At 32.0% G+C, this 13,570-nt stretch overlaps 1 protein-coding gene across 2 annotated transcripts in view; it reads left to right on the top strand.

Moving 5' to 3' along the window:
• The window catches only part of NCAM2 (neural cell adhesion molecule 2), a 488,709-nt gene that overhangs the window by 442,688 nt on the left and 32,451 nt on the right, over nucleotides 1-13,570 (top strand). The window contains exons 15-16 of one of the 2 annotated variants that reach the window (XM_087418189.1): nucleotides 2,935-3,115; nucleotides 8,314-12,985. In XM_087418189.1, the coding sequence (XP_087274315.1) occupies nucleotides 2,935-3,115; nucleotides 8,314-8,420 (288 nt within the window). In that variant the 3' untranslated portion in view covers nucleotides 8,421-12,985. Of the gene's footprint in view, nucleotides 1-2,934; nucleotides 3,116-8,313; nucleotides 12,986-13,570 lie in introns of those variants that run through there. The other variant, XM_087418188.1, reaches the window with a different exon arrangement.

Genomic DNA, 13,570 nt, shown 5'->3' with positions numbered 1-13,570 from the left:
TACTTATATGAATTTTATTGTCTATATATGTATGTGTGTGTATGTATACACACATATATTATATCACATCATATTTCACCTAAAATTACTTTTGAATAGAGATTTTTTTTAAGCTTTATTTTCTTGGTCAATAACTTTGAAGTGTTTTTACATTTACTTACAATAAGCCCACAGCATCTGATTTTAGGTTTCTCAGTGGTTGTTCATCTTTCTGAGGTTTACAGTCATTGTGCTTATTTGGGGATCTAAACCTCTGTGAAAGAATCACACCTTCTCTTCATTAACTAGTTTAGGACAAACGAAAAGAGAAATGGCACTGCAGTTTATTATTTCAGGTAAGAGTGACATCACTCCCACCCAGGAGACCTTCATGGCCCGTGGACTCTATTAGGTCTCTCTGTTACATGCTCCCAAAGCACTCTCTGGTTTTTCAAACAACTCGTGTCTTTCTTCTGTGCTGGTTTGTAGACTCCAGGTTGAGAGTATTGCACCTGTCTTGTTCACTATTGTGTTTGTAGTTCCAGAACAGCCTCACTACCCAATAAAGACTGAGCGAATAATTAATGAAGAAAGGGAGAGTTGGGAAAATCATGGCTGTTTGGTACAGCTGACCTAAGCATTTCAAAAGCACACCTAGGTTCCTTTCTTAGCTCTACTAGTCATTTAATGAGTTAGACAAGTTACAAACTCCCTGGTTGAAATTGTTCAGTTTTCCAATGGCCTTTTCCGTCCACCTCCTAACACCTTAAATAGTATTGGACAACAGTTAACAATTAACAAATTAATCTATTGGTAAGTTTCAAAAAGCAAGGGAAATACCTCTTATTTATGTGATGACTTTAAGTGCTCATCCAAAACCCACAGCTTCATTAGGGGTGCTAATATCTTCTGTTTTAGATGCAAAAAAAAGCAGGCCGGGGCCAGCCCGGTGGTGCAGTGGTTAAGTTCACATGCTCTGCATTGGCAGCCTGGGTTCATGGGCTCGGAACCTGGGCATAGACCTATACCACTCATCAAGCCATGCTGTTGCAGTGACCCACATACAAAATAGAGGAAGATTAGCACAGATGTTAGCTCAGAGACAATCTTCCTCAAGCAAAAAGAGGAAGATTGGCAACAGATGTTAGCTCAGGGCCAATATTCCTCACCAAAGAAAAAAACAACAAAAAACAGGCCAACCAGTTTCCTTTGTAATAAAAGTGCTATGTAACCAAAACTAAGTAGGAAAAAAGAATAACAGTATGGTATCAAACTATAATGTCTTCTTGTCTCCTGAAGGATACTTCATGTTTGTAGTACCATCAGTGTAATACATCATGAATTTAACTTCGACAATTTGATTTTAGAGAATAAATCCTCAATTTCCCCATAAATGCAGAAAACATTGCTATTCTCTATAGTCAAAGAAACATTGTAAAATATTGGCTCAACATAAGGTAATATTGAGCCAAGGACTGAAGTTAAAAAAGGTTGATCTATCGTCTATCTATCTATCATTATGACCAGTTTGCAATCTGTTTATAATTACACCTCTGGGAAATTGAGATTGCAATCGCAATGACAGATTAGTAGAAACATAATTCCAGATAGGATATCATCTCATTGTTTCTCATCTCAGAAATCTCATCTCAGAAATCTCATCTCATCTCAGAAATAGTTTCTCCTTAATAAGAGCTGTCATTTGTTAAGTGGTTTTGATTTCCAAGGCCCTGGAATACACAGTTTACTCGGTTTTCCTCATTGCTCCCTCATGAAAGCTGACAAAGGCACCTTCTACCGTCTTGTCTGTACCAGAACTGAAGGAAACCAGGCAGAGAGGTTAAGGAACTTACCTGTGTTGAAATGGTTAATGGATGGCACAGCTGAATGTTCGCATTGTTTAGGATCCTTTAATTCATAATATTATATCAATTTATTTTTCTGTGTTAATTGCAGTCATAGTATTTTTTTCAAATATCACTTGGTTCAAAATATCTATTTCAGAATAAGAATCAGATAGAATTTAAGTGTAGAATGTTCGAGGATAGGATAGCGTTCTATTTTCTTATGCTAATGACCCATTTAACAGGTAGTATTTTTTTTTGTATGTTGTGTCATTATGAGTCTAAAACATCGTAGTAATAAAAAATGCTGGGGCCGGCCCGTGGCTTAGCAATTAAGTGCGCCTGCTCCGCTGCTGGCGGCCCGGGTTCGGATCCCGGGCGCGCACCAACGCACGGCTTCTCTGGCAATGCTGAGGCCGCGCTGAGGCCAAGTCCCACATGCAGCAGCTATAAGGATGTGCAACTATGACATACAACTATCTACTGGGGCTTTGGGGCAAAAAAGGAGGAGGATTGGCAATGGATGTTAGCTCAGAGCCGGTCTTCCTCAGCAAAAAGAGGAGGATTAGCATGGATGTTAGCTCAGGGCTGATATTCCTCACAAAAAAAAAAAAATGCTAGCGGTAATTTAAATCTATAAAAAATATCCAGACTTTATTTGCAAGACACTTTATCTTTTTTTTTTCCTCCCTCAAACCTTAAATGACAGTCTCTGGCAATTATTTTAATGAATGTATTAGGCTTTTTCTATATACCATGTTTCATTTTTCCTGTTCACATGATTATTAATAATCAACAAATGGCGAAATGCAAATCAATATATATGAAATAAAAAAAATGTTAATGGAGGTGAATCATCAAATGCTGAATCATCAAGGAATAATTATGAAATCATTACTCTTTGGCTAATATAAAAAACTACATTTTTTATAGAAAAGTTTTAGAAGTGACTTCATTGATATAGCAACTTCATTTATTCCCGTGGATGAGAAAATATACTTTTTTGATATTAATAAAACCACTTGTTCCATCTCAAGATAAGTTAAATTTTTTAAAAATCACAACTTTAGTGTATGGATATTTACAAAATATATATTTATTGCCTTTACAGAAAGATAAAGAAGACCAGTGGCTAGAGAAAAAAGTACAGGGAAATAAAGACCACATTATTTTGGAGCATCTACAGTGGACAATGGGATATGAAGTTCAAATTACAGCTGCCAACAGATTGGGATATTCAGAACCAACAGTTTATGAGTTCAGCATGCCACCAAAGCCCAACATTATTAAAGGTAAGCAAAACTATATGCTTCCTTAGCATGAAAATAAATATGACATCATCTTTTATAACCCCTCTGGATTTTTTCTTAATATTGAAAACAGAATTTTATAGAAGGAAATGTAGATTCTAGGTTCTAATCATGATTATTGTGACATATCTTACTCAAGATTTCTCAATCGCTCTTGCCATGGGGTTTTGGTTAACTGTAAATACATTCTGACAACTTTAGCAGTTGAAGTGGTGGGGAGAGGATGAGCAGAGGGAGAAGATGGAAAGTAAGAGTGACTGTTGAAAATCACATGAGCAATTTCTGTTGAGATTAGAAAAAACTTTGTAAAGAAGACAACTTCTCTGCCAAACACATGGGAGCTAGTCCTTCCACTTCTTGGAAAATGTGGCCACAGATAATGATGAGCCCATCCATGCATGACCAAGCAAGTTGATTTTGGAAAGACAAAATCAATTACTCAGTGAGGCAGAAACAGCCAGAGATGTAGCCCGAAAAACTATAACTAGAGTTTCAAGGAGGTTCACAATGTTGCAGGACAGTCTACATCGGTATTCACAGTACATTGGTGGATTCCACCTTTGTTAGGTAACAGTGCTTAGATCATTACATGCTAGTGATATTATCAAAGTCCACAGGAGGGATATTAAAATTTTTTTCAGATACATGCTATAGAAGTAAAGATGCAAGAATTTATCCTAATTCATAGTCATATTTAACTCTGTTAGTGAGTTGTCATATTAGTCATATTTTAACACTTATTGTTCCTTTAAATATCATATTTAGCATTTACTGGTGAATTTTATACATATATATCTATATATGTCTACATATACATTTATATACATAGATATATATACTCTTTCTTTATATTCATTCATTCCAGTTATTTATTGGGGTCTTGCTTTGTGAAAGTACTGAGAGGAGTACAGAGGAGTTATCTGTGAAAAGTACAGAACTGGCCCCTGTTCTCAAAGACTTTACAGTCTAGTAGGGAAGATAGACATTAGACAAGAGTTAGAATAACCACCAAATAATTACAACTAAGAGCTGTACTGGTGTGGTATGCTGCCATGAGGGGGTTTGGCAAGGGTACCTAACTAATGGAGGAAGGGTGGGGATTAGGGAAGAGTTCCCTTAGCAAGTGACTTTCCAAAAGAAACTTGTAGGGAATGAACTTTTCAGGGAAAGTGTCTTATATGGAAGAAGTCTCTGAGAGAAGAAGGAAATTGATCTGCTTTAGGAACTGGAAAAAGCATGGCTGGAAGAGACCCTACAGATATGAGAACAAAGATAAGTTAGAGAGAGACCTGTGACCCAGACAATCCAAGGTCTTCTAAAAACCATGTAAATAATTTTAAAACAGATCCTAAAAGCAGCGAGAAATCAGTGGAAGCAGGAAAGTTAAATGAATAGATAGGGATTTAGACAGATTATTCTTGCTCATATGGGTAAAAGACAGAGGTGGATGAACAGGAATGCTTGAAAAAAGTGATAGCCATAGAAAAAGAAAACAATGAATAAATTCCAGAAACATTGTAGACGTAGCCTCACCCTGCCTGTGTAATGGATTGGATTCAGTAGATATTGATGACTTTTAGGCTTCCTGCTTGGGCAATGGGAACATTGTTGGCATCATTTCTCAAGATGAAGAATCTTATAGAAGGAGCAGGATTTGGAGAATGAGGATCAAACTTAAGATCAGTTTGGTATTTGTTAAGTTTGAAATGTCAAATAGTAGTTAGATGTGTGTGTATGGAGATGAGAATATAGCTATGGCTTGGAAACATACATTATGATGTTGTCAACCTTACCATGTGTTTGGTATTTGAAGCCTGGATGAAGGTAAAACCACACAATGAGTAATGCCCAAGCTCTGCAGAAAGGAGTTGACCTCTGCGATACTCATAGCTGTTCTACCAGTACCTATAAGGGTGACTGGCACAGCATAGATGTTCAAGGAGTGCTTCTTGAGGTTACTAAAGAGCAGAGGGTTAAGAACTACCCTATGGAAGGGTAATGTTATAAAAGAAGAGGAAACCACACCACCACCCCCAATGAGACTAAACTGTTGTAGAGTTCCTGGAACCACACAAGACTGTCGTATCTTGGAAGTTAAGAAAGAGCTAGATTTAAGAAGAAAGGGTGTAAATGGCATTTGACACTTCAGATGATGCTGAGAAGTGAACAGAAACTCAATCGAAAAAGATGTGAAGGTTCTTCTTACCTATAGCTTTGCTGAAGTGGTTGGAAGAGAAATTAACGTAGGAATGGGCTGAGGATTTTATGTGAGGTTAGGAAGTTTAGATTCCATGTTTATTTAATGCTTTCAAGAAGCTTTGCTATGAAGGTGAGCAGAGAAAAAACAAAACCAGTCAGGACTTTTATGATGTGAAAGGCCAGAGTGTGTTTCACAGCTGATGAAACAGATCAAGCAGTTAAAGAGAAGTTAGACATACAGATGTGCAGACAAAGCTATCTGAGAAGGTAAGAGATAGAATTCATCCCCTCTAAACTGTGCAGCTGATACAAAGCCAGAGCAGCTTACTGGAAAAGGGGAAAAAAATAAAACATTTTATCTATTAAAATGTCACAAAATAATGTCTAATTTACAGTGACCGAATCCGCTGACTGCTACAGCCTAGTGGAAAACTGCATCAAAGACATGACCTTATAATTCAAGAATTGCTCGATTTAACTTTAGAAGGTTTCTTGGAGCAATTTTAAAGGGTGTAATGGATGATGGTGAATTCGGGAGACTTTAAACCCACAATATCCTATAGAATTAAAATTATGTATTGGCAAAATAAGGAAAAATGATCTTCATATGCTTTCATCATAATTTTTCTTATATAATTTCTTGTTCCATTTTTATTTATTTTTTATTTATTTATTTATTTTTTTAATTTTTATTTATTTATTTATTTATTTATTATTGATGTTTTAATGGTTTCTAACATTGTGAAATTTTGGGTTGTACATTTTTGTTTGTCCATCACCACATATATGACTCCCTTCACCCCTTGTGCCCACCCCCCACCCCCACTGCCCTGGTAACCACAGTCCAGTTTTCTCTGTCCATGTGTTGGTTTATATTCCTTTTAAATAAATATTATAAATTCAAACTCATATCTGAAATGTTATCTATAATAAACTAGCAGATCTTGTCTTTTATTTAATTTGGAGAAATAGGGAGTTTAAAAGTTAATTCAGTTTTAATTTTTTTTGTATAACATGCATTGTAAACTGTCCAAATAAAGTTTATGGACTTTTGAATTAAAAAATCATTACTTATGTGCATTCAGATATATTTAACATTTTGTAAGCAATAGGCTAAATGCAGAGTACATGTATTTGTTGCGCTTAAGAACTGTTTTTTAACAATATGCTCATCTATATATAATATATCCTACTGATAATAATGGCTTTCTACGTATGTATCTTAGTGGATACCACATTTCTCTATAATTTATGATCTGATTCTCTCATTTTCACTTATTAAAGATGTGTTTATTATGAAAGATGTTTCTTGATTTACATAGAAATAGAGTGCAAAATTACATTTACATTCCATTTTGGAATAGTCCTACAGCATAATTCCATCTAATTTTATTTTATGAACAATGAGAATATAAGGTAGTTATGACAAATTAATTTTTATAAAAATAACTTAAAAATTATCTATGGAACTAGAGGATAATAAAATGACGTTTATTGATTTGTTCAGCATTTTAATGACTAAAATTAGTGCTAACTTGGTGGATTGAATATAGTCTAATGTTTTTAAAAAAATTCTTGGGGATTAAAACAATTATTTTGAAGACATTTCTCACCATTTCTTTTGGCTTACAACATGTTTAATATTGTTTGTTTTACCCAAGAAAGACCTTAGTATCTATTAGTAATTGCTTCCTTTTTCTCCTCTTGTTACTATGAATTAGAGACATGTCTAATTTTAACATTGACTCTCAATATAATTTGGTGACAAATAATTCCATTCATATATCCTTCATATCCATTGGTAAAATAATTCTACCATCTGAAATCAAACATATAATACATCCATGAGAGTTTTTCAAATTTAACAAGCTAACAAAGAAATGATGTAAATCACCACCATTAAATATATTGCTAAGGTTTTTCAGTTAATTTGTATTTTCAGGGGCTTTTAGATTATACTTATAATGAACTGTAGAATACAATTATTTTGATGCCATTCTGTCTAGTTCCAAGCAACACTAGTATACCCTTTCATCTCTGAATAACTCAACACGAACAGAAAACACAATTCAAGTGCGTGGCAAATACTAAAATGTTTTCTTAAGGTTAAATTTATGATCTTTTTAGAACGTGAATTAGAGAAATTCTAAAACAATGGTGAAATTGAAGTTCAATTAATTGGGGAGAACTTTATTTGAACTATCTGGAAATCTCAGTCAAATATAAATATTAATAATACGTGCAAAACAATATTTCTTTAGGTTAGCACATAGTGAAAAAGTAAGTATATAAATTATTTTCACGATCTTTGGTTCTTAAAATTATTTTAAATGAGGTATAGTGACATATGGCTAGAATGTGCCTGTCGCCTGTTGAATTAATGCTCCTTGCTTCTATTCTTATTGCAAATTTTCCTTGTTGGAATATGTAATTTTCACTTACATTTCTTGGTAGTTCATTCATTATTAAAAATATAACTAACTTATAAAGTATACCTTCTAAGAAGTTATGGTAGCAAAAAAACTATCAGTAAACATTGCAGAATATGATGAGCTCATATTTAAAGTAGCAGGGTGAATTTACCAGTAGCACAGTAGAATGAGTGGTAACTTTTGAGTTGTATCTTCATTAAAGAATAATTAAGATGTTCACATTTAAAGAATCAATGATAGAACTAAGATCTGAGTTATATGAAATAAACATTATTAATATTGAGCCTCAGTTATGTTTTTAATATGTGACAACTATTTAGAAATGTTTTATACAAGATTTTTGCCATTCTTTGTCTTGTGTCAAAGTAATTTTTTGTAGGTAATTGGTCGTGGCTTTGTGTAACTCTTGCATTAATTATTTTCTCTTTTTTTTTCCTTTCCTACTGTCACTTTCTTTCTTTTCCTTTATTTTCATATTTCTAATTCTACTCTTTTTTCCTGAATTATTTTATTTTTATTCTATTTTCAAAAACAAATTTCATCATGCAGATAAATGCTGTGAAGCGAATAAAGGCGAGAATGGAAGCCAGTCATGGCAGCTGAATGCTGCTGGGTTTTCTTTCATTATAGCCATAAGCTTGTCTTGCATGTTTTAATGTTGTTATATCATGTGATATTTCCTTTTATGTCTTGCAAATTTACAAATCTAATCAAAAATTATAATAAAAGATTTTCTAAGGTCCAACTAATTATGCATGTATCTTCACCCACGAACAATTAGCCTTTTTACCCTTTCCCCAAACTGTCAAACTCTAAAGTCAATAATTTGTCAGGAAATCACTGAAGGAAATTGAATCAGGATTGTTTCTTCCAGGTACCAGTTCACTGCATAACATGCTTCATTCTAAAGTTTCCTTTAATTTCTAAAGTTGACCTCGTAAAATATCATGTCATTTTCTTTTGGAACTTAAGCATTTGCTGCATCTAATCTTCTTTCATTTGATTACTTGGCAAATATAACTCAATATCCATGGCCATCCTTATACAAATAGTAATTTTATTATGTAGAATTGTGAGTCTTTTATAGTGGTTTTGTTTTTTTTTTTAATTTAAGTTTCCAACTTTAGGAAAATTTATAATATTTCATGGTGTCTACCATTTATATAAAACATTAACCTGCTAACTTTTATTATATTAGATGTATATCCCCATTCTGCTACCTATTTTCCTTTTATTGACCTAAAATGTCATAAGGAATAAAAGTGAAACAGAGTTTCTTCTTTTAAATTTGAACACCAATTAAGAAAAATCCAGACTTTTTTTTTTCTTTAAGTGAAAATAACTCTCTGCAATTGCCCCAAAGTAAATAATAAATTAAATTTGAATATATTTAAAAAAGTAGCACCCTGTTCATTGGACTTGGATTGTGTTTTGAGTTGGCATCAAGCATTGATGTTCTCACAATATATACACTTATTTATTACATTTTCCTGGACATCTAAGAGTCGGTTTCTTTACAATGATCAGAAAGAAAAGTAAATGTTTTAGCTACTACTTTCAAGAAGATGAGTTTGAGATGGAAAGGAGGTGTTACTAGTTTCCAGCTTTCAAGGGAATCTGGATTTGAGGGAGTAACATGGGTAATGATTTTTGTTTTCCCACTTTCATTCATATAAATTGAGAAAAGAGGTTTTTGTGATTTTCACTCCCAACCACACCCTAACAAGTGATTCTTACTGTTCATCCAGGACAATTAGGAAGCCATCAGATTGACATATATTCTCAAGAGTGACCATAACGTACATGGTAAATCAAATTATCAGGTTCTGGGCTTTGATATTCATTCATCAAAACCAATTTATTTTGTTACCTAAAAGTATTCTCTGTTTCTTTTTAAAGAAATACCTACAGGGGTCCTATCCTGTAAGGTCTGAGGCCAGACCTGTCTTTAGTAGTCTGTTTTTTTTAATTTATCTTTTCCAAACTCTGCTGTCCACTGTTATCCTTCTTTCTTCTGACCTAGCAACAGACCTGTAGAATGCAGAATTGAGCCATCCACAGATTAAACACACTTCTGCTTCCCTCCTTTCTCCCCTGTTGAGACAAAGGAATTTCCCAATTCATGCATTATAGGAATATAATCTATTTATTGGGAATGTTCTGTTTTTAAAATCACCATTGCCAATATTCTGTTTATTAAAGGATTAATTATAGTTGTGTATTATATTCCATGACGACTGAGTTTGGAAAAGATATGTAGATATGTTGATTACTAATATGTGGAAAGTGCTGGGAAAGAAAGGAATTCCAATAACACTTCCAGGAACAATTTTTCCCATTAATTATAACCTGACTGGATCTTTCCAATAAATTATGAATATTTCCATGAGAAAGTCATGTAGAAATTATCTTGATTTAGTATATAATTACAAAATACTTTTGTAGAGAATATGAAATATGTCTTCAGTAAGATAACAGAGTTGATTTTTTTTTTAAGTTTTATATTCTGTAACTCAAGGTCACCAACAGCGATATAAAGAACACTCCAAGTCAGGTTTACATGATACCTAGACTGACATTTTGACAGTTCAGAAAAGAACCTAAGATTAAAATTCTATTATCTTAGCAGAATTATTTACATTTAATGAGTTGTTTATTTAGATTTTTTAAATATCTAAGTATGGATCAAGTTATTAATCCTGAAATTAATAAGCAATCTGTCATTTGACCAAATATTTATTCTTAAATGAACAATTATTTTAGCACCCTGAGATATGTGTAAATTCTTTAAAAAATATTCTCAAACATCTTAAAATAGTAGACTCTGTGCTTTGCCTTACTTCTATAAGAAATTGGAAAGCACAAAACTGTAAACAATACAGTTATTGCATTTCAATAAATGAGACCTTAGTGATTGTAAATTACCATCTCCGATTTTTAAAAAAATCTTAATATGTAAGTGTTGCTGAATTATCTTTTTTATTACGTAAGCTTTACTTTCACCATATGCAACCATAAAATCTAACTGACAGTACTTTTTTGTCTAATTAATATCTATCTATAGGTCTAAATAAATGTGATTATTGGTAAGCAAGACATAAAAATTCAACTTATTTTAAGTTTATCCTGTGTATCATCTAATGATTTTTTTTCATCCAATGGACTTTTAAATAAAATTGTTTGTGTGAAATGTATAAATATGAACTTGTGTGTAAGGTGAGTTTTGTGTTAATAATTATATAATTATGTGCCTATGTCTGTTGATGTGTATATCATATCTCCAAATGTTAAATGATTTCAAAAGTTTGTTTTGACCATATTTTACTAGTTATAACACTAGGTTGATTTGCTTATGCATGATTGCCCTTATCTGCATGTGGAGTATCAGGATTAATATTTTATGTAAACCTGGATATCTCCTTTTTTCTCCCCCAACCCTTTCCAAGTTGATCCTCTTTTCTCCTCTTATCCTTCAGTCTTATTGGTCTCTCTCTACCCCAATCCAAACTCAAAAATTATTTATCAAATAACAATAAGGCCCACCAGCACCATGTTTCAGATATGGTAACAGAGTATGCCTAGAAAGTAGCAGGAAATTCTTCTTTCCGAAGAAATTTCTTCTTAATTGGGAGAACTTTAGGTAAATTGTCATTTTTTATCCTCTATCTCCTAATACTATTATTTTTTGGGAATAAGTATTTTATGTTATTATATTTTAATATTTTATATTATTATATTGTAATATTTGATAAACTATACACTCATGTTCTTTCCAAAATCATTATGCAAGAGCACATATATGCATTCATTACTGGTAGACATGGACAAGATTGAAATGTTTAATGGCTTAGCTCATTTTTAAAAAAATTTCTTTCCTTTTTTTTCTTAGCCTAAAGTATTTCAAGAGTTTAAAAAATTTTAAATAAATAAATATAAATATATATTCTTGACATTGGATTAACATTTTGTATATATAACTTCAGTTATATATACGTAAAACAATTACACAAATAATTTCACTGCAAATAATTTTGACTTTTTAAGTATTCAGCAATTCTTCTAAAATTAATAATTAAAATTAAAAGTATGCACAGTAGTTCATAGGTTATACAATTTGGGTCAATTTGGAAACCATTATAATTTAATTCAAATATTTTCTATATGACAATGCCCATTTATTATATTTAATTTAAATTAAAACTAAAATAAGGAAAATTCAACAATAGTTTCAACTCTAGACAGTTGGTTTTATGATTATTCATTTATTTTCAACAAAGTATAGTGTGCAAGGGAGAATTAAGCCGTGTACTTTTGGATCGGGATGAACTCTTTGAGATACATGAAAAGTATTTTATTTATTATATGGTATATCTATACTAAGAATGGAGAAATAAAATTTTAAAATTACAAATAACTTTAGTAATTCAAGATGGATATTTATATCCCCAATACAATAATTAAGTATACTTGGGTCTAGCTTTCAAGATTAGTTAGCCAATATTACGTACAGTATTTTCAGTTTATAGTAGTTAACTAAGAAATATTTCTAGTCATGTAAAATTACCTGAAAATTTCCACCTGTTTGTTTTTGGTTATGATATTAGCAGCATTAAGAGCTTTAAATCAATAATCTGTTATGGCACTACCTAAATTAAATATTATTATTTGTAATTTTCTTTAGCTCATGTATTATGATTCCGCTCAAGAATGAAGGTATAGGATTATGAAGGTCATCCCTAAATGTTTCATTGTATGTATTTTATTATGGTTCAAATCTACGAGGCATAATGTAATATTCTTTGAATAAGTACAAATTAAGTAGGCTTTCTCTTAATTTGTACTTATTCAAAGAATATTACATTATTCTGGTTTATTTCCTTTCATTCTTCCTCCCAATTCTTTCTAATACTCTCTCTGTCTCTCACTTTCTTTCTCTCTCCCTTCCACTCTTCCTTCCTCCTTCCCTCTCAATTTCCGGCCATGAATAAATAGGATGTATTTCTTCTGTTTATTTTCTGTTAATGACTGGTAAATTTTAAAATCTCAGCAATTGTAATATGGATATATGTCATAAAACCTTCACCAAGGCTAATGCATTGAATGAGTAGCTCAAATTTATATATTTCAAATGATTGGAGATACAAATATTCTACAAATAGCCCCTGAAATGATTTCAGTGTAAATTGAAATTGGTAAAATGTACATTTCCAAATCATCTGATTATGTCATTAAAAAATAAAGAATATTATTTAATCATTATTAATACTTGATAGTTAGTCTTAGAATTCAGAATATATTACCAGACTAAATTTTAGGTCTTAAATAAAGGAAAAAAAAATCTTTCTAATATCTAATTAACATGCTATCTTCCAAATTACTGTCTAAATTGAAGTATTATTCTAGAGTTAGCATTTTTAACTTTTAGATATTAAATTGTAGTACTATCTCCTGTTATTTATTGTACTTCAAAACTTGATAAAATACATAAAGATTGCAAAAGTATATAAGTGGCATTGCAATTGTTATTAAGGCAAAGGATTCCGTAAGTTTAAATCTAATTTAATTGTTCTGAAATAAAGATGGGAGTTTAATATAAATGCTTTGTTTTCCAAATACCTTTGGTTTTGTCATCTTATCTAAGATTAGGAACCAGGTAAAGATCTCTGGTAGTAATCTTCCCCTCCCCTATGGCTATTAACTAATTTCAAAGCCTAAAATATCTATCCCTAAATTCTACCAAAATAGTGGAATATTCTAGAATATCAGTTTTAGCTACTATTTAGCAAAATTGAAAAAAAACACAATA

Source organism: Ceratotherium simum, chromosome 27, assembly GCF_057802395.1.
Source record: "Ceratotherium simum simum isolate JZ-2026a chromosome 27, ASM5780239v1, whole genome shotgun sequence".
NCBI classification, from domain to species: Eukaryota; Metazoa; Chordata; class Mammalia; order Perissodactyla; family Rhinocerotidae; genus Ceratotherium; species Ceratotherium simum.
The sequence above is the reverse complement of the archived record's forward strand: the minus strand, read 5'-3'. Positions and strand labels throughout refer to the sequence as shown.